General features: G+C 40.5%; 1 protein-coding gene across 3 annotated transcripts in view; it reads right to left on the minus strand.

Annotated features, from left to right (window-relative positions):
- Positions 1-726: 726 nt before the first annotated feature.
- Positions 727-24,476, minus strand: part of PTPN12 (protein tyrosine phosphatase non-receptor type 12) — a 130,046-nt gene continuing 106,296 nt past the window's right edge. For 2 of the 3 annotated variants that reach the window (XM_006266586.4, XM_006266587.4), the window contains 6 exons: positions 22,597-23,558; positions 15,097-15,174; positions 9,247-9,338; positions 8,146-8,176; positions 6,282-6,398; positions 727-4,971 (listed from right to left, as the gene is read on the minus strand). In XM_006266586.4, coding sequence (XP_006266648.1) covers positions 4,910-4,971; positions 6,282-6,398; positions 8,146-8,176; positions 9,247-9,338; positions 15,097-15,174; positions 22,597-23,558 — 1,342 coding nt within the window. In that variant the 3' untranslated portion in view covers positions 727-4,909. The remainder of the gene's footprint in view (positions 4,972-6,281; positions 6,399-8,145; positions 8,177-9,246; positions 9,339-15,096; positions 15,175-22,596; positions 23,559-24,476) is intronic. The other variant, XM_019487500.2, reaches the window with a different exon arrangement.

A 24,476-nucleotide genomic window follows, 5' to 3' on the forward strand; every position in this document is an offset into this window, starting at 1 on the left:
TGGAAACACCATTAAGGTAGAAAAATCTATGGCCCAAAGATATACCAAAAAATACAGTAGCAGAGTCTATTAACTTCCATGTATGTCAAAAGAACCTTACACCAATAGTAAGAAAGTATATTGTTGATTATTTTCAGAGTATCTATAGCAATACACCATTATTAGATCACAGAACAACAAAATTAGAGGAATTGCAATTCAGGCCAAAAACTATGAGCAAGGGAAACTGGACTTCAGAAACTAAAATTGTGCTGCAATTTTTTTCAGTTACTGCTCTCAAGAAGGAGGAAGATTTAAAAACAAAGTAAGAATATGTAAAATTGGGGGGGTAGGGGGAATAAGTCATCTCACTGCATACCTGATTTTTTTTTTCCTTTTTTTGTAAATGAAGTATTTTTGTCAGGCTTCAGTAAATTCTCTGACTTGACAATCAATAAAAGGAACCACCTGTAGTGCAGATGAGAAATTTAAAAGCTAAGTCCATCACACACAAGACAAAAACCTAACTGAAATAAGCAGCCTGACCAAAGTGTTATGGAAGGTGGTTAACGACTATGTTGGTTTTGTCCAAAACAAAAGCTATGGTATAAGAAAAGATCATTGATTTTACTTTGGAGACAGTGTCAATTGCTACTAATGTCATATGCCATAACGGAATTAAATCGAGTTGAACAGGACTGTAGTGACTTAGAGAATTCCCAAATCTAAGAAAAACGCAACAAATCCTTCTGTTTCAGCAAGTTCAAGGGATCTAAACTTTTTTATTTTTAGAATGTGTCGGAATAGTGTTCCTCTACTCGCTCTTTTTTTCCTCTGCATTAGAGTGATGACATTTTCTAAACAAGCAACAATACCGGTTTTACTGGTGCTGTAATAGGAAAGAGTTCTTAGGTTTGTTAACAACATAAGAACAACATTTCAAAAATATCACAAATACAGAACTTCTATTACAGGATGCAGGGCTCAATCCTGCATAGGCATCTTGCACCACAGAGGACCCAGGTCACAGAAAGTAATGCCACTGGCAGGTTTTGCCTTGCATTTAACTGACAGTTTACTTGAGTGATTACAGAAAATGAAAAAGTATAAAAACTCCAATAAATACAGCAGACAATTGTGAGTGCAAATTAAAGAATTTTTGACAATAAGAGTGCAAAGGTAAATACAAACAAGACTTTTTCAATTTCACAGTTCAGCATCTTAGTAACATCTCAAATTACTGCTAAAATGTAGAAAGCTCTCAGCTTTCCTATGGCCAACGCCAATCTAGAAAAAAAAGACACTGCTTCTTTTAGAATTATGAAGCATCTTGAATGTATTACAACTTAAACTATCAGACACTTTGGAAGACAGTAGATAAAAAATGTTGCCATCCAGTACTAAGTGAAATGAAATGTTGCTCTAGAGACTATAAAAAAAAAACCCTTGAAGATTTACAACCTATACACTGCAAAGTACTTTAACTGAAAAGGGGTTACTATTGATGCTTACTTGTAAGATGCAATTAAGTTACTCATTTGGAATGCCTCTCGTCTTTAGCAACAGTTTCTAACAAATGCCACCAACTGGACTGTCCATTGGTAATGGGCAGGCTGCTAAACCACTCTGCTGTTGTGTGTGCCCAAAGTGAGCCAGAAACAGGTCTAAAATGGAAACAGCCTAAGTCAATCTGCACTGGTGCACACTTAGGGGCAGCCTCGCTTTTTCCTGCAGATTCCAGAATGAGTTGCTGGCCAGGCACTCAGACACCACCAGCTAACCCAATTCTGTTACCATGTCTTCACCTACATGACATTTTTGGCACTTGTGTGGGTAGGAATTCTATTCCTGGCTGTGTACGCCTGTGTGAATTAATGACTATGGGCATGTGTCACAGACTATGCACTGGCCATGTATGCATGTCTACATGCACACATCTGCCCCTTATGGACGCGTAATGACATTTAAGGCCCAAAAATGTAGGCTGAAACACATGATTAGCGAGTATGGAGGTGAGGAGGAATGCCTTCTTTTGGCACTCCTTTTGAAGCTCGGAAGCCACAAGAGGGAGATACAAGAGAGGAGAAAGAAAGCAAGTCCCTGGGTATGAAGCTCAGTGAGGTGGCCATTGAACTCCAAGAGTGGGGGACTAGGTTTTAGCCTTGAGCCTTGTTCTTAATGAAGTGGAAACTTCAGTGCACTCCACTCATTTTTTCCAGTGCCTATGAAATACAAGAGACAGACTCAGCTTCAAGAGGGAGTGCCTGAGAAGGTGCTGGATATTACCTGACCTGTGACATGACAGTTAGCACTGTGCTGGGAAGTCAGGGAGACCCAAGTTCAAACACCTCTTGTCAAGGCGAGCCTAGAACCCAGGTCTCCAGCTTCCCAGGGGGAAGGCAGAAAGGCCCTCTACCACCACGTGGTCACAGTCAAGTACGTGCTAGAACAGAATGCAACCAGGAACAGAATTCCTACCTGTAAACACCAAAAATTCTACATGCATGACCAAAAACATGCACAGATCAGTGATCGGCAACCTATAAAGGCTGTGGGCTGGACTGACCCAGTCTGCAGCAGAAGCAGATTGGTGGGCAAAAGGACCCAGACACCATCAGTGCTTTCCCCTCCATGGCAACATCAGGAGAGTGGCTGTAGTCAGCACTTTTCCTCCAAGCATTTGTAGAGTGACTGCCGCTGAAGTCCCAGGCCAGATCAAATGGCTCTGTGGGCCATAGGTTGCCAAACCATGACTTAGACTATCAGGAAGAAACTGAAGGTGACTATTCGTAAGTACTAAGTGGGCACATCTATATGTGCCATTAAATGCTCACCAATAAATGTTGGAGCTTATTGCTCCAGAGTTTTTTTCACTCCCAGGAAGCTCCCAGGCACACCATTTACATGTGTGCTTGGACCATAGCACGTTGAGCCAGGCTGCAGCCACCCCAGCTGCCAGAGGACCCAGGGCTGCTCCGACTGATCTTAGTGTGCTGCAGAGGCTGGCTGGGACACAGGGGTGCTTTACTGGCAGGCAGCCCTGGCACTGAAGCACCCTTGTGTCCCAGCCAGCCAGGTCAGCGTATACACATGAAAAAACCGTGCAGCAGAGCTTATTAGTTTCCTGTGCCCTAACAGGCATATGTAGATGCCGAGACGTTTACTGCAGAGCTATTAGTCAGCTTTGTAGTAAACATCTCGTGTAGGCATGCCCAGTGCAAGGCAGTTCACTCCACAGCCATCCTGCACAAAGACACTTAGTTAATAGTAGGCGCATCAGCCTCTCTTTGTAGACGAGCCCTACAGTCCCCTTCACTGTGGATTATACCTGATCCTTCCATCTTGAGTCTAGATGCACACATGTCCAGGAACAAAAAGTACTGTTACCAACTTTCAAATAAACTGTAAAAACCTGTTTTCTTCTGTTACCTTATCACTATGCTGAACTTTACTTTTTGCATTATAACTAGGTAGAACATACAATGTTGTTAATAGGAACAAAAATCTGTATCCATAAGGGTTATTTTAATTTCTAGAGTAAGGCTCACTGAAGATCTACCAAACAAAGAACCTGAACATGACCCTAATCCCATATTCTAGTCTGTTTACTCTATTTATGAATATACAGTTTCCTTGAACCCATAATGAACTTTTGAGTTGCTTTAATTTAAAGATTCTATCATTATTACAGAGGCAAAGTTCATAATGGGAGAATCCTTAAAAGGATTCATCCTTGGCATGGTATATTGCCAAGATACAGTGTAGCTGCAGGGGCTCTGTAAGAATCATCATATAATAAGTTTCTTTCATATATACACACTTGCTGAATGATCAAAATACTATTTTCACGAGTACAACAGAAGACAGAGGCTCTCAAATAGTCCCTTTTCCAGTGCGTCTTGAAAGGTCTGCAAAAGTAGAAATACACACCATATTATATTGTAACAATAAACCAACTATCAAATAGAAAGTCTGTAGGAAATTCATGTCTAAAGACTGCAAGTGATGAAATAGTAAAATGAAAACTAAGGAGTGTTGGTTACTTATAACGAGTTCTCTTTTACTTGTAGGTCAAATATGCTAAAAACATACAGATACTTTGATAGTCTTCTAATCCCCGATGAACTCAAACACTGAAGGTAACATACACAGGCTAAGAGAATTCAATATTGTTCCAAGGCACTTACTGAATCTCCATGACTAGATGAAAACCAGAACAAATTAGGTTTGACAATTAAACAGTATATAATATAAAAATAACCTTTTGCTTACAATTTACAAAATGTATTACAATCTTTATCTCTGCTAACCTGCAATTCTGGCTACATGTCCAGAATTTTTTTTTTTTTTATTTATTTTTTTTTAAATCAGAAGCTATTTTCTAAAGCTTCAGGGTAAATAATTTACAAATAAGGTACACAAAAATTTAGATCATGCAGAGATTTCTTACATCTTCTGTTAATATTTTATGATTGCAACTTTATCAAATTATTTACCTACTTGCCCTATACATATACAAAATAATGCATACATGGTAATTAAATGTTAGCAAAAAGTAGTCCATGAACTCAGTTTGTCAAGAGTATCACTATATTAACATATGTCTACAAGCAGCGTGTAACAGGGTTAAAAGACATTAAGGCAATAATACTTGAAGTTACAAAATAAACCCTATGTAATACTTTTTCCTAAGTGTAATAAGGCAGGTAGATGACCCCAGCAAGGTTAGGTTGTAATACTGGAATCCACTGTTTTGAGAAATGTTTAAGGTTTTATGTGGGATGTACAGTAAAAAGTGTACCATTCTGCATTTAAATCTACACTGCTCTGTTAGTCCCCCAGAATAAGAAATAGAATGCTATTTATCTAGTTCTCAGTGGCACTTTGATATTCCAGTATAATTTAAAGGATGTGGATTATAGTTCTTGCATCATGTCCATTCTGAAGGTGGCTCTCTTGGTCCTCTTGGTTTTCTGCAACGGTTCCCAAAGCCTAAAGATAAAACATGCAATATTTCTGTCAACTAAAAACACTAGTAAGCACTTTGGGGAGGAGGTGGGCAAAAAACACTGTTCATGCTATTATAGCATCCTTACTATTAAGATATCCTTAGGAGTTCTGTAAAACGGTATAAGTCTCAATACTGCAATCATTTTGTTTTCACCTCTTGCAACTGTGCTAAACTACAGTTACTAACCACATTATTTAAACCCAAATTTGAAAGGTACTAACTCTATAAATCAGACTTATAAGCCTTTTATCATTTGCTTAGTTTTCTCCTGCACATGCCTAAATAATTTAAGTATTCTTACTCAAGTTTTCATAATTGAACCATGAAAATACAATGCAATCATTAAAATATATACGTTGTGTAATTTCTACTACATGAAAGATTCACAGGATAACTCAATAGAGAAAATCAAAACCTTTGTGTGAGTAGTGTCAAAATAACATTAAAAATGAAATAAAAATGCATTAAAGTATACCCATTTTCTGAAATTAACAAAATATTCACATTTCCAATTGGACTTTAGCTACTCAATTACAGCTTCCAGCACTAACTGATAAAATACTTTTGTCAAATCCATACTAGCAGTTCATTGGCTCAGGCAATACCTAGGGACCTACTGAAATTGTGATTTCGCAGATTTCACAAAATCTGGCATTGCCAGCGAAATGTGCGAGGGGAAAAAAAAGAAGAAAACTTGTGGAAAAGAAAAGTGTCAGCTTCCCAGAGGGAGTCAACAGTCTTCAGGGTGTTGCAGCAGCCTATCAGGGCAGAGACTGGTGGAGGGAGGCTGCCCACTCAAAGGGCTGATGGAAGTGATTGGCTGCAAGGGCTACCTGTCATGTGGCCCTGCCTCTCCAGCAATCAGCAGCACAGGTCAGGGCTATATGACAGACAGCTCTTGCAGCCAATCAGCAGCAAGGGGTTGGGCCACAGGGGCCCCTTGACCAGAGGCATGAGGGGCCTGCCACACTCCGGTAGAGAAATGGCTGCTGGACCATGTGTTCTGCCCACAAAATCATGAGGCAGCCGCCTTGAATTCAGCAGGTCCCTACCAATACCAAAAAAACTCTGCCAATGCTGCTACAGTTTATATTAACATTTTTATACTTAAATAAACTAGCCTGTATTTTCCTAAAGACATTTAATGTGCAAGTTTGGGAACTTACATTCCCAGTTAAGCTACTAAATGGAATGTGCGTATACTGAAGAAGAAAGTAAGTAGTTGGCATATAACTGCATTAAATAAACAAGTACCAAAAAGTGGTCAATTTTGCATGAATTGCACAATTACCAATATCTGTTATCTCTGCAGGAATTTCTGAAATTTGACCTCTCATATCAGTAGAACTGGCAAGAGAAATCTGAGGTATAATATCTGTTGGTGTTTTGTTGCCCATTTCTGGAAGATCTGGAAAACAATTTTTTTTTTCATTTATTATACTAATTTTGTGGGTTTTGCTGTTTCCAAGTCAAACATGGCAGAAATTTTACATTTGCAGAAAATGAAGCTTTTGCAAACCCCCAAGACTAATAAAAACACCACCCTATTAGATTTTTTTTTAAACACACTTGGAGAAGCACTCGCAACCCAAATGCTGCAGCACTGGGAACAAAGTGAAGTTAGCTGCACTTGTTTTCATTGTCCAACTAAGAGAGATAGATATCTAAACATTAAAATTCTCACATTGTTACACTATATAGGGTTAAAAAAAATCCCTGCAAGTTTACTTGTACACTATATAAAGCTACAACTGAGTTTTTGTAAACAAAAGTATTGCTGCACAGGCTGAAGATGCTACAAATTATGGTAGACTCAAAAAAAACTAAGAATCAGATGTACATGTGATAAAAAAAAATACACATTATATATTCTGTCAAACTGCTGATGATATTAGTGAGACAACTGTCATGAAGTTAACAAAAAGGAATTATTCAATTTTTATAACTTGTATTACAGGGATTAAACTGACAATAACATGAAAGATATCAAATTAACTGGTTGACACTTTCCATTTTATATCAAAATTTTGGTTAGAATTCAAAAGCTACAGCAGCCTTAATCATTTTATCATGCCAACAATAGATAAAAAGACAAAAAAAATTTGCATTACTTTTAAAACTGAGAACATAAGAAATATTATACTGGGTCAGACCACTGATCCATCTAGCCCAGTATCCTGTCTCCGACAGTGGCAGGAGTGGATAACTTAGAAAACAGCTATATTAATAGGGTATACTCAGAACCGTCTGTCCCCTCCTAGTCTCCCTAGCATCTGCCATTATTAGTTTAGAGATGCCACAGAGTGCATCCCTGGTTATTCTGTTTAACAGCTATTAACAGAGCTATCATCCATTTTTTAGACATTTTTTAAGACAAAATTAGACATTTCTAGACCAGATTCAGTGTCTGAAACTTTACTGACATCTCACAGAACGCTAGAAAATTAAGCTCAAAACTAATCTTTGCAGATACATTACTATTTTGAAAACCTGTACATATTCTGTAGTTGGCTACCAGGCCCAGGCACCAATTGCCACAATAGTAGCACCCAGGACAACCACACTATTTCCACCAATGCCTGTGCTGTGGCAACAGCACCCCATGTTTGGGGAGCTTGTGCCATGACAACAACAGCCTACTCCTCTGCAACAGCCTCTGAAGTGCTCAACATCTTCTCCCCTTACCCCCTGTGCAACACTCAGTACTCCCTCCTCCGGCCCTGAGCACTAAAATTCCTAGGTCACACCTCTGTTAAATACTGTTTTGACATTAAAACATCCTGTGTCAAAAAAGCAAATTAAGCAACCAATTATGGATCTAAATAAAGGATTTTTTAGACAGAGAGAGAGATAGCTTTAACCTGTTTTCTACTGGTTGGTTTCCTTATGGTTAGGTAACCAATTTATTATCCAGTCTCAAACTAACTGCCCAAGTAGCTGAAAAATAGCTAACTAACTACTTGATTAGTTTCTCATCTTTGCTTTTTAGGAAAGTTTAATAAACAAATATTCCAAGAGTTCTAACTTCCTATTAACTACTGAATGGATAAGTCCTAATATTTGGCCCCTAAGAGCTCCTGAAATGTGCACGTGCACACACACTAAATTAACAAGTTTTCAATTGAAAGGTTTATGTTTTAAAATTTATCACTTACCAAATTTTACATGCCCAGCTGGTCTCAAGCCCTGTTAAGATGAAATATTGTATTTTAATATGTTGTTAGAATGCTACAAAGTATAGGAAGTATATTTGAGATGTTCAAGAAAAAAGCCAAATACTTTTGGAAAGCTCTAATAAGAACCTGAACAAAAAATTACTTCCTATGTACATCATTGAAAGATTCATGTTGAAACCAATAAGCCTGAGGATCAGAAAAAGCAGATAAGTGTTTGTTAATTCCTTTTTAGCCAAAATCATTTGACTGAATTCTAATAAGGGCCAAGAATGCTCCCACCTTACATTTTGAATAATATAATGGTAAAACCATCGTATTTTTATATTTTTCTTTCTTATATACAGCACAGTCCCTACTCCTAAGTTTCCTCTCTGTTGTAGTTTGCCTTTAACATGTATTTTTCTACAGGAAAAAAGATTGCCAACTACTTTTAATCAATGGAAAATGTGGTTGTTTCTAGCACTGCAGCATGAAAGGCAAGAGAAAAATAGTTCATGTATGCCCAGCATTTAATTATTTGCATAAACTGTTCCATTTCTTTCACTTTCATTTGCACTCCAGACGATGCATCTGGAAAGGCTCCAGTCCAGTGGGGGCCAACTTTTTTGCCAGGTGTGCCAGACATTAGCCCTGTACCCTGCCCAAGTGAAACTCTTCCCCTTCCCGAACCTGATCTGACGTTTTTTGCTTCCTGGCCTATGATCCCCACTAGATGTACTACTCTGCTTTCTGCTTCCTGCCCAGCACTCCCTGCCCAGTCTTCTGCTCTGCTTTCTAATTCCCGTCCCCCTCCCTGATCTCCTCCACAGATTAGCCACTCCAGCTCTCTTTCACCATCTGAAGCATGAGTGGCAAAAATACTGAACACTGGAATTAACAATTCAGCACAGCTGGGGATAAAAGTTGTTCAGGTTCCATTCAAATGTAGAAGGTTAAGCAAAGTTAAGCAAAGGGGTAAGTTATGTGGTCAGTTGCAACTAATCAATTATTACAGATCATTATTACATTTTACTTTTTGGTTGTAGGTTCAAAAGACTAGGTTTAGAACAAAAATTAGCATGGGTTTGTTACAATACTTACTGAAGATACTGTTTGTTCAGAGAGATGTGGATCATGCAGTATATTCCAATCAGCAGATTGTGCAAGTGTAACTGGCATGCGCAAAGACGTGTCTAAGAAAAACAGAAATCTTAAATTCAAAAATGTACTTCCGATAAGTGGCAGTTTCGTGAGTTTTCTTCAGCATTGTTCATTGGTATGATGGTGCATTAGAGATACAGTTTTTTTCTTCCAACACAGCTTTATAACAGATAGCACTCGATATATTTTTAGTCAATATTTTGTTCAAGATTCTAAAGAACTAAGAACTACAAATTGTGGACTTCGTCAAAATGGCAACTTTAATAGGAGATGAATGTTGGCAGTTAGGATTTCTTGCATCTTAGGGTTTTCATCAGGCAACTTCTCAGGTCCCTTCCAACTCTATGATTCTAATTCCTATGTGAGAATGTTCATTTTCAGATGAATATTTAAAAACGTAATACGTTAACTTCAATTTTTTGCAGAAGTTTATATCCATGTGATTTATATAATGTATGATGCTGGCATAATGACAATAGCCCTGTAGTGTTTTTACCTTAAAAAACCAATAGATTTAAGGTAAGTGCCTATTTTGTCTGGAAGCTTCCTTTTTAAACGTTTTATATATTGGCATTAAATAAATTCCAGCAATATTTGCATGCAGTGTCTCCTAGCTAAAAGGGAGGCGTGCACCCAATGGAAGGGAGGGGCCATCACCAGGGAGGACTATACCTTGGTTGCTCAGGGCTGCAGGGGGGCGGTCAGGAAGGCCAAGGCAGAGATGGAACTGGGACTAGCTACCTGGATCAAGGACAACAAGAAGTCCTTTTTTAAATACATAGGGGGCAAAAAGAAGGTACCAAGTAATGTGGGGCCTCTGCAAGACACGTTAGGAAATATGGTCGTCACACCAGACAACAAAGCTAACCTATTTAACAATTTTTTGCCTCCATTTTCCTGAGCAGGGACTGGATCAGCCTGTCTGCTGGGACCCCCCCAGGCCCCAGAGGAGGCGCGCCCAGGGTCAGTGAGGATCTAGTCAGGGAACTTCTGGAGGGACTGGACGTATTTAAATCAGCTGGTCCTGACGATCTCCACCCCAGAGTGCTGAGGGAATTGGCAGAGGTCATTGTGGGACCCCTGGCATGGCTTTACGAGCACTCGTGGTGATCTGGTGTGGTGCCAGAGGACTAGAAAAGGGCCAATGTGGTCCCCATTTTCAAAAAGGGGAGGAAAGAGGACCCAGGAAACTATAGGCCAGTTAGTCTTACCTCAATCCTGGGTAAGCTTTTTGAGAGAACTATCCTGGCGCATGTCCACATGGACATGCGCCAACAGAGGAGATTATGCTTAGGGGCAACCAACATGGGTTCATTAGAGGCAGGTTCCTGTCAGACCAACCTGGGGGCCTTCTATGACAAGGTCACAAAATCCTTGGACGCAGGTGTCATGGTGGACATAGTCTTTCTGGACTTTAGGAAGGCCTTCAACACTGTCTCTCACCCCACTCTCATTGAAAAACTTGGGGACTCTGGTATCGACACCTACACAGTCAAATGGGTCGCTAACTGGCTGGAGGACCGTGCCCACAGAGTGGTGGTGGATGGGTCATTTTCGACCTGGAGGGATGTAGGCGCTGGGGTCCCCCAGGGCTCAGTCCTCGGACCCACACTGTTCAACATCTTCATCAGTGACTTGGACGAGGGGGTAAAAAGCACCGTATTCAAATTTGCTGACGACATTAAGATGTGGGGGGATGTGGGCACACTAGAAGGGAGGAATAGGCTGCAATCAGACCTAGACAGGTTACAGGGGTGGGTGGATGAGAACAGGACAGGCTTCAACACTGACAAGTGCAAGGTACTACACCTGGGGAGGAAGAACCAGCAGCAGACCTACAGGCTGGGGAACTCCCTTCTCGTCAGTGCAGAGGCAGAAAAGGATCTTGGAATCATTACTGATGCCAAAATGAGCATGGGCTGGCTGTGTGGGGACATGGTCAGGAAGGCCAACCGCACCTTGTCATGCATCCACAGACGCATCTTGAGCAAGTCTAAGGAAGTGATCCTCCCCCTCTATGCAGCACTGGTCAGCCTGCAGTTGGGATTACTGCATCCAGTTCTGGCCACCACACTTCAGGAGGGATGTGGACAACTTGGAAAAGGTCCAGAGGAGGGCCACCTGCATGATCAGGGGCCAGCAGGGCAGGCCCTACAAGGAGAGGCTAAGGGACCTGAACCTGTTCAGCCTCCACAAGAGAAGGCTGAGGTGGGATCTAGTGGCCTGTTACAAACTAGTCAGAGGGGACCAGCAGGCATTGGGGGAGTCCCCGTTCCCCAGAGCACTACCAGGAGTGACTAGAAATAACGGTCACAAGCTGGCAGAAGGTAGATTCAGACTAGACATCAGGAGGCGCTACTTCACTGTCAGGGCAGCTAGGATCTGGAACCAGCTTGCAAGGGAAGTGGTGCTGGCTCCTACCCTGGGGGTCTTTAAGAAGAGGTTAGACAAACACCTTGCTGGGGTCGTTTGACCCCAGTACTTTTTCCTACCACGGCAGGGGGTCGGACTTGCTGATCTGCTCAGGTCCCTTCCAACCCTATCAACTATGAAACTATGAATAAACTTAAGAAGAATAAACTTTGATTTTGTTTGCTAACTTTTTAATATCAAATTAATCAGTATGCTCTGCCTGCCCTAACCCTCTCTGAGACTGCTCCAAGCATCCAGGAGTGCACATTTTCTTCCTTTCTGCACACAGTTACCTAATGTTCCCATGTATTTCCTAGCATATGCTTCTCTTTGTTCTCTTGAACAAAACTGCTGAAGCAGGTAACTTCTTAAGAAAAAAATTAAAATTAATGGTTATTTTTCCCATAACAAAGCTTATCTGAGGCTGCTGCATCTTTAGAAAATATTTTTAGAAAAAAAATTAATATTTTGCCTCCTTCTCCAACTCTTCTCAATGAGAAAATCAAGAGGATCAGTTGGAAGGCGGTATCAAGTGGGGCTCTTGTGGGTCTGCCCTGGATCAAATATTGTTTAATATCTTCATTAACAATTTGAAGGATGGGAACAAGTGTATACTGAACAAATTTGTAAATAACACCAAGTTATTTGGGAGGTAGGATTAGGTTTCAGAATGACCCTGATAAAACTGAAGAAATGGTCTGAAATCAAACAAAATTCAAAAGGGATAAGTGTAAAGCTGTACACATAGGATGGAACAACTGCACGCACAGTTACAACTGGGGAATGACTGGCTAGGCTCCAAGTACTACAGAAAAGGACCTGAGGTTTACTGTGGACTATAAGCCAAATATAAACCAACAGTGCACTCTTGTTGGAAAATAAGCCAAAGTAAACTACACTGTATTAACAAGATTGTCACTTGTAAGTCAAGGGAGGTGATTTTTCCACTCTGTTAAGCATGGGTTTGAGGCTTCACTCAATGTACTAGGCCTAGTTTTGAACTTCAAGACATGAGCAGATTGGAACCAGTCCAGCAGAAAGCAACAAAAAATATTATAGGACTGGGAAATGCAACTTATGAGGAAAGACTGAAACAACTCAGATTATTTTATCTACGGAAGGAGGAAAGGGATTGGAGAACCGTCCTCAAAATACCTGAAGGATGGTTTTATGAAGAACGGAGATAAACTATTTCTATGGCCACCGGGGCAGGACAAAGAGAAGTGGTCCCAAAGTGCAGCAATGGAAATTTACACTGGACATTAGAGAAAACTCCCTCATTTATGAGATGGGTTATGTACTGGAACAGGTTACCCAGATAGGTTGCAGAATCTCAATCCTTGGAAGTTTAAAAGCAGTTTAGACAAACAGCTGTCAGAGATGGTCGAGTCAGAGATGGTGCTGCCTTGAGCAAGAGGGTTGGACTAAATAACCCGGTGAGATCTCATTCATCCCTACTTTTCTATGATTCTGTGTCTTCAAGATGATAGTACTGTACTGTCAAGAGGGAAAGACTTTCACTTAACATTGAGAATAGGAAATAGTCTTCTCAAGGTGACTACCAATAGTTGTTGTTCTAAATCCAGAGAGAATGGTAGCCGATAACCATCTTGAAAGAAGGCCGCTCACGGAGGTCAATACTCTTTAGTTGGGGCTGAGAAATATTTTCACTCATTTCTACTTACTGCCCTGGGGACTACACAGAAGCTATTGAAGCAGCCAGATAAACATCAGGTAACCAGGAAAGTAATGTAGCCAATCTCCACACCCTGTGCTAGGTGGAAGATCTACTCCGTTCTAACACATTAAGAAGTCAGTATCTGTGTCTTAAGAAAAATCAAATCCTTCAGTCATCAGGAATACAGAGACAAACTGCCTTAGAAAGCAAGCAGCATAATTTACATTGTTCACTGCTTTAAACGTTCAAAATACATCCATCACTGTATAACAGAGAATAGGGCAATTCATGTCAACACATTTCAGATACCTTGCATCTCTTTTTTTTCCTTTTCAGGAAGGAACTCTTGAACAGGTCATAAACTTAATTCTCAATGTTTTTAAGTGTCCCAAGGTCTTGCACAAATACCAAAGCATTACCAAAATATTCATCAAATTAAAACAGAGCTTCTCAATATATCTAACACTAAACACTGTTGAGGACTAAACTTTAGATTTCATTTAGTACTATAGCTTAAAATTTGCTTCTTAGTTCTTTTACATGTCATAGTGAATATAATAGTTTGAATGTTTGTAATAGTTGCCCATTAGCCAGTTCAGGAAGAAGACAAGATTCATCTTCTTATCTAGGCCATTGTTTTGGCCTATATGTGGAAGGTCCTGACTTTGCTCAAAGTCTTAACTCTTGAATTTTATCTTTAGAGGCCTTTAACAAAGTTAACCTAAAAATGACACTTAAGCAAACATCCCGAGAGATCAAACCCTAGGGCCTTTGAAAAAATTGGAAAGAAAGGTCACTGCAGCGGTGTGGAAATTCCCCAAAGTAATTAAAATGGTCAAGAAAAGAAAATGAACCCAGCAGAAATCTGTTAAGAAAGATCCGAGCCCAAATTTGGGAGTCGTGACAGGTTTGGGTAGGAGGGGCCCAAAACAGCAACTCACTCAATAAAAACCGTAACCTACTGTCCCAGTTTGGAGGTAACCTCACTTGCAGAACAACGAAGGAAGAATTGCAAGTGTAGGCCGGATCAGACTGATCACGTGAACCACCCTCTCCGTGAACACGAATCTCTTAGTTCACGCTGAAGCCGCGAAGCACCCGAAAGGGACTGAAGGAAGGGGACTTAGTCCTATCAGTATTGAGGCCAGCCCATTGAATCATATTGCTGAGGCCAGCCCATTGAACCGTATTACTGAGGCCAACCCATTAAATTGTACTACTGAGGAATGAAAGCATATCTAGGTGTTTGGCTTCTCAGAATTCTAGGATTGTAAGTATATTATGAAAAATAATAATACTGATTCAAATTTAACTTTGAGTTGTAATTGTAATTGTTTTTGTAATACTAATTCTTATAACATTGTTTGAGAAAGAAGTGCATTTGGAGCATTGTTTCTGATATATGTAGTTATTGTGTTCTTAATGTTTGTGGTATTTCTTAAAGCTAAGCAGTGTTATACGCGTAGCAAAGAATTTTAAAATAAAAGTGTGTTGTATGAATTAAGTGTGCAATCATTGTGAAATCGTGCAATCAACTAAATACTCCCCCAGCCAGTGCATCAAACGAATCAATAAGTTGTGTGGGATTTTCTCTATTCCATAACCCACTAGAGACATTACAGTGTAAACAAAAAGCAGCATTAGACACGGAATGGATTTAATCTGGTTAAAAATCATGAAGTGTAAAAGAAGAAACTTACTCTGTTCATTTGCTAGGACAAATGACTCTGGTGTTCTTTCTGGTAGTGGGGGCGTGGAATCTTCACTGCCATCTGCATCTAAATCAAGTAAAGGGTTTTTAGATGAGAGAGAGCACGAGAGCGTGCACGCGCTTTATAATGTGGCATTAGAAAACAGGTTAAATTAATTTCTTGGAACAGTAAGCCCACAGCATATGCCTTCATAAAAAGTAAAGCTTAAAGCAAAATGGAAAAAAAAATGCAATACTGATACATAACTTTATCATTACTATTTTAGCATGCCAACTCCTTGGGGCAAAGAGAGTCTTCTCATTCAGTAATAAGCTTACTATGGGTGCTTAAATATCAGATGAAAATGACTTCCTATTTAGAATCTCTGACTGTCCCCCAGCATGTGTTTGATGGAAGAGAAGAATAAATATTCAGTAATAAATAACAGCACCATAGTAACAATAAAAAAAATAATATTTTGTTCATGAAATCAGCAGTGGAGCAAATAATGCATTACTACCTATTCTGGATATAGACAAAATTAGGATGTCCTTTATCATGGCGAATTCTGCTACTCATTCTTAAACTTTTAGTAATAGAAGTGTCATATATTCACAATAGTTATAGTGTTTTAGCTGCAATTTTGCCCTGTGTCGATACACAGCAAAATAATCAAGCTTTGCAGGCTCACTGTTTACATTTATTTAGTCCACTATTTCAGACTTCCTGAAACAATGTCTTGTTACAGAGGTAGAAAGTGTTTCTGGCAGGCCCAAGAAAATTGGGAGAGAACTTCTTGTAGCTCAAAGAGTAACAGCCATTTGTCATAGCCTGCTTGAAAACTGGTGCATAGAGTTTACTCTTTAACAAGAAAGATATTTCTCCATGGAGGTGACAAAGTCTACCCTCCTCACTTCTGACCTAACTGCATCTGAACTACTGAAAGTAGTCATTTACCAGATTGGGTGCATCTCAATTCAGGAATATATCAAAGGACTGAGGAAAGAGCATAATTCAAGATCTGGAGCAAGGGGCAGAGTCGACAACACTTTTAAACAAAAAACTTTGTTTGACCTATAGTGCGCTGGTCTTAGCACTGCAGTGACAGTACACAAAGGTGACAGCCCTGCTCAGAGTAAAAAATTATAATTATACTTAAAAGAAAATCTGGTTCCTCAAATTACCACCTGTTAGTGGGACAGAAAGTTTAATATTGAAAGGTCCAAAGATGCTACTGCTGTTGTACCAGAGGGATTCATCGCTCTATGTTTAAAGTAAGATTTAATATCTTGTTTAATAATTTATCTGATTTTATAAGTTATTTTGTCTTTTACTTGTAAACGAACCTGAGTCCTCCTTCGGGGGAAGGGCAGCATATAAATTAAATAAATAAGCTAAGTACTACAAGGACAGCTGAACGGAGTGGCAAAATGTGCAAGTTGATTGGATTTTTAGAATTTTCAAACTATCCTGCAGATAATGATAACAGTATCAATTAAAGCCAGCACTTCAAGACTATGGCTTGAGCGGATTAAAATTGTTATAACATTTTGCAATATCCTTTAAGTTAACAATGTTTTAATAAGACATGATGATATTTCTGGCTCACTTTACCTATCAGCTCTAACTACTATCTAAAAGTTAATAACAGTAATGCACAATGCCAGAACTTTTAAACTTGGCTTGTCCAGAGTACACTATCAAGCGCATACAAGTTGCATTAACAATAATACAACTATAGAGTAGGCAGGCATAAAAGGGTTGAACAATATATTTGAGAGTCTTAAAATTAGGCAAAGGTGATGGCTGATGTGCAAAGACAAGTGCAATCAGCTATGTAGAGAATCATACTCTGAACTTCACAAGCTCCATCTTAAATGTAGTCAGATTCTCCCATTCAATTGGAAGGCTACTCCAGAATCCCACTTTAATGACGAAAACAATAGGCACAAAAAATTAATCTTTGGGAATTCCTGTTTTTGTTTGTCCTGTCTAAGAGTGGAGTCACATGGGAATGACAAAGAAAAAGCAAGTAAAAGTGTGATGGTCCACTGCGTCTGCTCCTGTACCACGTCTCAGCTTGGAAAAGTTCACAGTGCAGCGCACACATCCAGGCTCCCAATCTGCCTTCCGTTCTGCATTTATTCTTGCAAATTCTGTGTGGGACTTCGTTTTATTCTACACCATCATTTCTCATAGCACATACAATATGTCATTACTTCTGTCCCCTTCCCTGATTTTGCCTGAATACAAAAAATGTCATTTGCCTGCAATTAGAGTCAACATCTCATAAACCTTTTCATAAACTTAAATTACATCTTCCTCACACTTTTTTCTTGGCTTCCATCTCCAACTATTACTTTCCATTTCCAGGGATATGGTTAACCTCTTATTCCTGTTGCTTTTGAAAGGTCAAGAATACCATCTCATATCTGGTTTTGCCAGAAAACGTACTGATCTCAAAAAATATTAAATCAAGTTAGAGCTGCTGTTTGACTTGGCATGGCTTTACAAGCGCTCGTGCTCGGGCCAGGTGCCAGATGATTGGAAGATAGCCAATGTGGTCCCCATCTTTAAGAAAGGGAGGAGGGAGGACCCGAGCAACTATAGGCCCGTCAGTCTTACCTCAATCCTGGGGAAACTCTTTGAGAAGATCATCAAGGAGCACATCTGTGATGGGCCAGCATCGGGGATGATGCTCAAGGGCAACCAGCACGGTTTCATTAGGGGCAGGTCATGTCAGACCAACCTGATTGCCTTTTACGATCAGGTCATAAAAGCACTGGATGCAGGTGTCGCCGTGGATGTAGTCTTTCTGGACTTCAGCAAGGCCTTTGACACTGTCAACCAACCCATCCTCATTAAAAAACTAGGCGACTGTGGCATCGATGCCTACACGGTCAGATGGATTGCTAATTGGCTGAAGGGTCACACTCAGAGGGTGGTGGTGGACAGGTCATATTCAACCTGGGGGGAAGTGGGCAGCGGAATCCCCCAGGGCTTGGTCCTTGGGCCCAAGCTGTTCAATTTATCAGCGATTTGGATGACGGGGTGAAAAGCAACCTGTTCAAATTTGCTTATGATACCAAATCTGGGGTGAGGTGATTACGCTAGTTGGGAGGGAAAGACTGCAGCAAGACCTGGATAGGTTGCAGGGGTGGGCTAACAAAAACAGGATGCATTTCAATACTGACAAGTGCAGGGTGCTGCACTTGGGCAATAGTAACCAGCAGCACACTTATAAGATGGGAAACTCCCTTCTTGAGAGCACGGAGGCAGAAAGGGATCTTGGAGTCATCACTGACTCCAAGATGAACATGGGCCGACAATGCGAGGTCACGGTCAGCAGGGCTAACCAGACCCTATTGTGCATCCACAGGTGCATCTCAAGTAGGGCCAAGGAGGTGATCCTCCCCCTCTACGCGACACTGGTCAGGCCACAACTGGAGTACTGTGTCCAGTTCTGGGCACCCCACTTCAAGAGGGATGTGGACAACATGGAGAGGGTCCAGAGGAGGGCCACCTGCATGATCCGGGGACAGCAGGGCAGACCCTACAATGTGAAGCTACGGGACCTGAACCTGTTTAGCCTTCACAAGAGAAGGCTGAGGAGGGACCTTGTGACCGTCTATAAACTCACTAGGGGGGACCAGAAGGGTTTGGGGGAGACCTTGTTTCCCCTAGCACCCCCCAGGATAACAAGGAATAACAGCCACAAGTTGTTGGAGAGTAGGTTTAGATCAGACATCCGTAACAACTACTTCACAGTTAGGGCGGCTAGGATCTGGAACCAACTTCCAAGGGAAGTGGTGCTGGCTCCTACCCTGGGGGTCTTTAAGAAGTGGCTCGATGGCTACCTGGCTGGGGTCACTTGAGCCCAGTTTCCCTCCTGAACCAGGCAGGGGGTCAGACTTGAAGATCTACAAGGTCCCTTCCGACCCTACTTTTATGATTCTATGTTTTGTGCTGGACCAGTAGAATACCTTTTTTTCTGCTAAAGCTAATATATTAATTGGATGCTAATGTCATAAAGCATGCTAATTTGAATCAGTTTAGCTAGAACTATTCTCTGGCTGCTTCAGCTTTTCACAAACACCCGACACCTCTCTCACTAGCTGTCAGCATATCTGTAAAATGGTTTATTTTATAAAATTCAAGAGTAGCCTTTCATTCAAGGGCTGCAAGGACCAAGCATTTGCCCTGAGATCCTATGTGCAGACTCTTTGGCTAAACTGACCATCAAAAGTTTAAGTACAGGAACTCTACTATAAAAGGCATCTACACAGGGATCAGTACAGACTAACGATTGATAATTATGCTAGTACCATTCTCTATGCTGGAAACACAATGGTGGAAATAGAAGGCTTCCTTGTGACTAGCCTTATTTATCTCAAGTCTCGCCATAAAGCATTTTTAACAGTGGCATACTAGCATGTAACAGGTCAAAATTCTGTAGCGCAAAAAAAGGTCACACAAACCCGTGTTGCCACTTCATTAGGCCTTTTTACTAATCACTATCATTTTGCAAAACAAGCAAGCTTCACTATAAGCTTCTACTGTGGTTTATATTTTCCAGTGACTGGAAATCCCCATTAAATAACCCCATCAAGTTGGAAATAGTAGTACCCCTGGGTCCATCCTATCTGAATAAACGTATTATATACCTTAGGATGCTCAGCAGCGAATGCAGTAGTGATAATCTTGGCCTAAAGCTTTGATTTTATGGCTAAAGTAGCCCATAAAGAAATAAAATTACAATTTATAGTCCTCATTTTAAAAGATCATCTGCTAGATTATTGTGCACCATGTGGTCCAGAACACAACAAGGCTGGTCACAAGGAAAAACTGACTGTGACCATAAAACATGATTAAAAGTGTACCAGGAAGGAGAAAGGAACAAGACAAGGAACTGGATGTGGCAAGGCAAAGAGCAGAAAACAAAGCCTATCAGAAATCATTGTATGTTTAAAGAGGAGAATCTTTAAATGCTGCTTGCAGTCTTGTTAAAGGCAACTTAGCCTTTATTTATTTATTTTAAGGAATATATATCTTTCAATACTGCAATTCCATTGAGCAAGTCATTGAGTGCCATATTTCTCCTAGTTCCTGTCACCATACATACAGTAGCTCTTAAACTCCAATGGTATTCATATGTCCTCACAGCATCCAAACCAGGAGCTTAGAGATTTGAACTTTCACTGTGAGAATAGTAGGAAGACAGATATTGATTGCCCTGGGTAAGAACAGGAAACATTCTGCAAGTAGAAATACCGTTTTCTTTACTATGATCAATAAAGCCCATTTTGACAGACGCATTGGAATGGAAGACAAAGGTCCTTGCTTTGACTTGATTAAAAAAAAAATTAAGCATGAATTAATGACTTAACTTTTTATGTGCAAACTATGCCTCTGCTTGGAAGAGACATTTAATCCTTGAAACCATGAAAGACATACTGGTTTTAGGTTTCTGAATAAAGATAATTTTTGACAGAAGACTAGCATCAGAAAAAAATACACAGACTGTCACAATCTGATGGAAGCCCCTAGAGCTCTGAATTTCTCCTTACTGGGGATCTGGGTTTTTCATTTCCCATGGAAAAAAATGAAAAAATGTGGATTTTCACTTTTACCTGAGAACAATGTGGATTTTCCATTTTAATATAGAAACACTCAGATTTTGCACTTTTTCAGAGACCCCTCTGCAGGCTGGCAGATTTCCAGCTTGCAAGGGGCTGGGGGAACAGGAGCAGGACAGTCAGGCAGGGGGTGCCATGAACATATATATGCAAGTGGGTGCCAGGAAGCCATAAACTGGGTTCCCATCCCAACAATAGCCCCTTCTGCCCATGTTTGAAAGTGGAAATTGTTCTTCCCTCTAGTAACAGAGTGAGATACTCAGTGGTTTCACTTGCTCCTTTTTCCTTAAGTATGCATCCCTCAGGTCCTTTGACTAAACCATGTCCAAAATCATAAAGATATATTATTAGCCAGTATAAGATAGTGATTTTCAACAAGCTACAGCACTCTGCGGTGCCCTGAGACCCTTTCAAGTGTGCCATAGGGTGCCAGGCACTGTTAGCACTATTAGGCATGCAAACATGATTCATAAAATAAACCCTGAGATTTCAAATAAGAATTCATAGTGTTAAAACCATTCTGACCTGTTGTGCTCTGAGTTCTTTGCAACAACAGAACTGCTGTATTATTTTTCTATAGTCAAACGAGTGCAAATTTTTTCCAAAGGGTGACTTGAATCTAACAAGAGGTGTTGAGCCCAACAAGGGGTGCCTCGAGTGTAAAATGGCTGAGAACTATTAGAATAATCCAGCAGTTCCCAAACTTGGACAGAGTGCACATCACCAATTTAAAACGATACAACCTTCAGTACCACAAGCAATTTTTTCTGTTCAACCTTACATAACACCAGCAAATTTGTCATATAAAGTAATTACAATAAATCTGTTATCATGTACCACTGACAGGTTGTTTGCATACCACAGGTACCCATACCACAGGTTGGGAACCGCTGGCATAATCCATAAACTACAACATAATCCATACTGTGATAAAAGTGACAGTTACAGCATAACATTGGCTATTCAGCAAGACCGTATACATACCCTATCAATAAAACAAACAAAAAAAACCTGAATGACACTTCACAAACATCCGAAATTATAGTGGCATTCATGACACCAAGGTCCCCTCTATGAGTTACATTAATACCACAATTAACATGTTAATTTCTGGTTGGCTTGCATGGTGCCTTAAACTGAACATGTGGCCTGGCTGACAATCAGTCTGGTCCTGGAACTGCACTGGGGTCAGCCCCAACCCCAGATCCATGGGCACCCAGCTTGTAACCTGCCAGTACAGGGGGAGCCCAGAACCTGGGTAGGAATTTCAGAAAGCAGACAACATGATTTAAATCTTTCCCAATTTAAAAATCAATGGTACAAAAATCCCTCTCCAAATTTTAGGAGCAACTTGGTGACACCCCTTCAGAGAACAAGTAGTATTTCTATGCAACAAGGGTCTTAAGTGGGATCTGGTTTGTAGAGATGCCCTGTGATCCTAAGTTCCTCCTACACTATAATTGTGCAAGTATGGCACAACTGGGATCTGATCCGCAATCCCCCAAAAATTACACTTCCTGCCATACATGTGCGGCAAGGCAGGAAGAGTGATTGCTGGGAGTGGGGATCAGATAAGAACGTCTTCTAGGGACCCAACAAGTTGTTAATCCCTCTAAATATAGAACATAAGGTAATTTATCAAGGTTTGCAGTAATATAAGAATATTATATGCAACTTTAGGGAAAAATAGAAGAAAGAATGAAGATTTGGCTCTTGCTGAGCAACCACAAGGCAGATTTTTTTTAATTTAAGGTATAAATTTTAACTAGAGGTTGATTTCCAATGCTATTTTAAAAAAATAAATGTTTTTCCACTCTACAGATTTAATCATATTAGAAAGTGCTAAATGCAGCTGAAATGCCATAAAACCCACCTTTTTCATCTTCGGAATGTCTTACTATTGGTACATCTTGCCTAGCGATGGACATTGGCAATACCTTTCTAGCAGAAATGTTTTCAGAACTAGTGGCAGCAGAAACTGTGGCACTTGCGGTTGAAATATTAGACATACTGCTGGTCAGGACTCCATCAAAGTTCCTCTCATCTGTGTCAGAATCATCTGAATGAAGAGGATTAGTAAAACAGAGGGGTGCTCGAACTGGAAATGTACTGCTATGATCCTCAGGTGTATTACTGGAAGGGGGTTCCACTTGAGATGTGGTGTTTGCTGCTAGAGTTGCAGTTTTTATACCATGACACAAGACATCTGAAGAGACATCCTCGGACACAGATGCAGTCAGTGCATTTTCAGACCCATGTAGTGACCACAAAGCATGTCCCTTCTCTTTGAGAGACAAACGATCTGGTCTTGGTGGAGTGTCAGAACCCTTCCGACTCTGCAGCTCTTCTGGAGAAGGTACTACAGTTGTGTTAGATTCCAGACAGGAGTTTTGAGAAACATCAACAAGTGAACCCCCTGAACTCTGCTCCTGTGGCTTAAAGGTCTTATCCATTACACAGGCTGTAACAGGCTTAATTTTAATTGCATGTCCTCTGTTTAAAAGAGTGTTCCCCTCAAAGCTTCGTGGTCCCTCCTGAAGAGGTATTTTCTTGATTTCAAAACTTAGGTTCCGCTCAAGCTTTTTCTCTGCACGTTCATTAGGTTCATTCTTCCCTGAATGTTCAATTGATTTGTTATAGTTTTCATTGAGGTCTGTTGAATGTTCTGATGAAACCATGTGCAAAACTGGCTTTGGATGGTATCTATCATTGTCCTGCCACACAGTAGTGACTGTCGGATAGGCTGAAGGAGGAGATGGTGTTAAGATGGGTGGTACAGGCTGAGGCTCTGGCGGTTGCAAGATTTCTTCCTTAGCATCTCCTTCTACAAGGCAACTGCAAAAAAGTGAAGAGTCTGTAGTTGCACAAGAAAACACCTAATTACCCCCCCTCCCTTCACAAAGATACTCAGAGACCAATATTAAACTCTAAGCAACATTTCTAATGCTTGCAGACAAAGTTATAAAATATGGATAACATAACACAGTGGTGCTCAACCTTTTCAGAGCCACAGCACCCCTCCACCACTTCTTTTTTGTGTGACAGTATCCCCAGCTGAGAACCACAGTTGGCGCTGCCTCAGCTTATTTCAGTGCCTCTCAACCAGGTGTTACTGATTCCAAGTAAAACCACCCCATGCCTGCTGCACAGCCAACCTAGGAAGGGCTGTGGCACATGCACACTCTAGAGCACGAGCTGCCTCATGTTGTGCTCCTTATGCTTCTCCCAAAAACAGAAGCAAGCAGGTGGAACTGCAGCAGAAGTGTACACACAGCAGTTTTACCTGGCTGCTGTGTCCACAACCCTCAGGGTTCATGCTACCCTGGATGAGAAACACTGACATACCAAGCTTGAACTAAGCCACAAACAGGCAAAGAAACAAGTGATGCATCTTACAAAACATGATATAACAGTAATACTATAAATATCCCTTAAGGACTAGAGCATGCAAACCTTAGCCCACATGCATATACTTAGGATTTCTCATTTTTGTTCCTACAGCTGATTTTTACAGAGTGGTTGGGCCCCCTTGTGGCAATACTGGAGAAATACTTTCTAAGAAAAAGCCGCTTCATAGTACATGATTTACATACAAAACACAGCTTTCAGTAAGGCATTGAAAACCTACATTAAATAAAAGACAGCTGCAAAGGACAGATACACAATGTTTGATATTTAGTCCCTTCTAATCCCTCTCAGGGCCCAAGTTTGACTTTTTACAAACATTTAGATACACGCTTTTCTAAATAGTTT

Source organism: Alligator mississippiensis, chromosome 4 (assembly GCF_030867095.1).
Source record: "Alligator mississippiensis isolate rAllMis1 chromosome 4, rAllMis1, whole genome shotgun sequence".
Lineage (NCBI taxonomy): Eukaryota > Metazoa > Chordata > Crocodylia > Alligatoridae > Alligator > Alligator mississippiensis.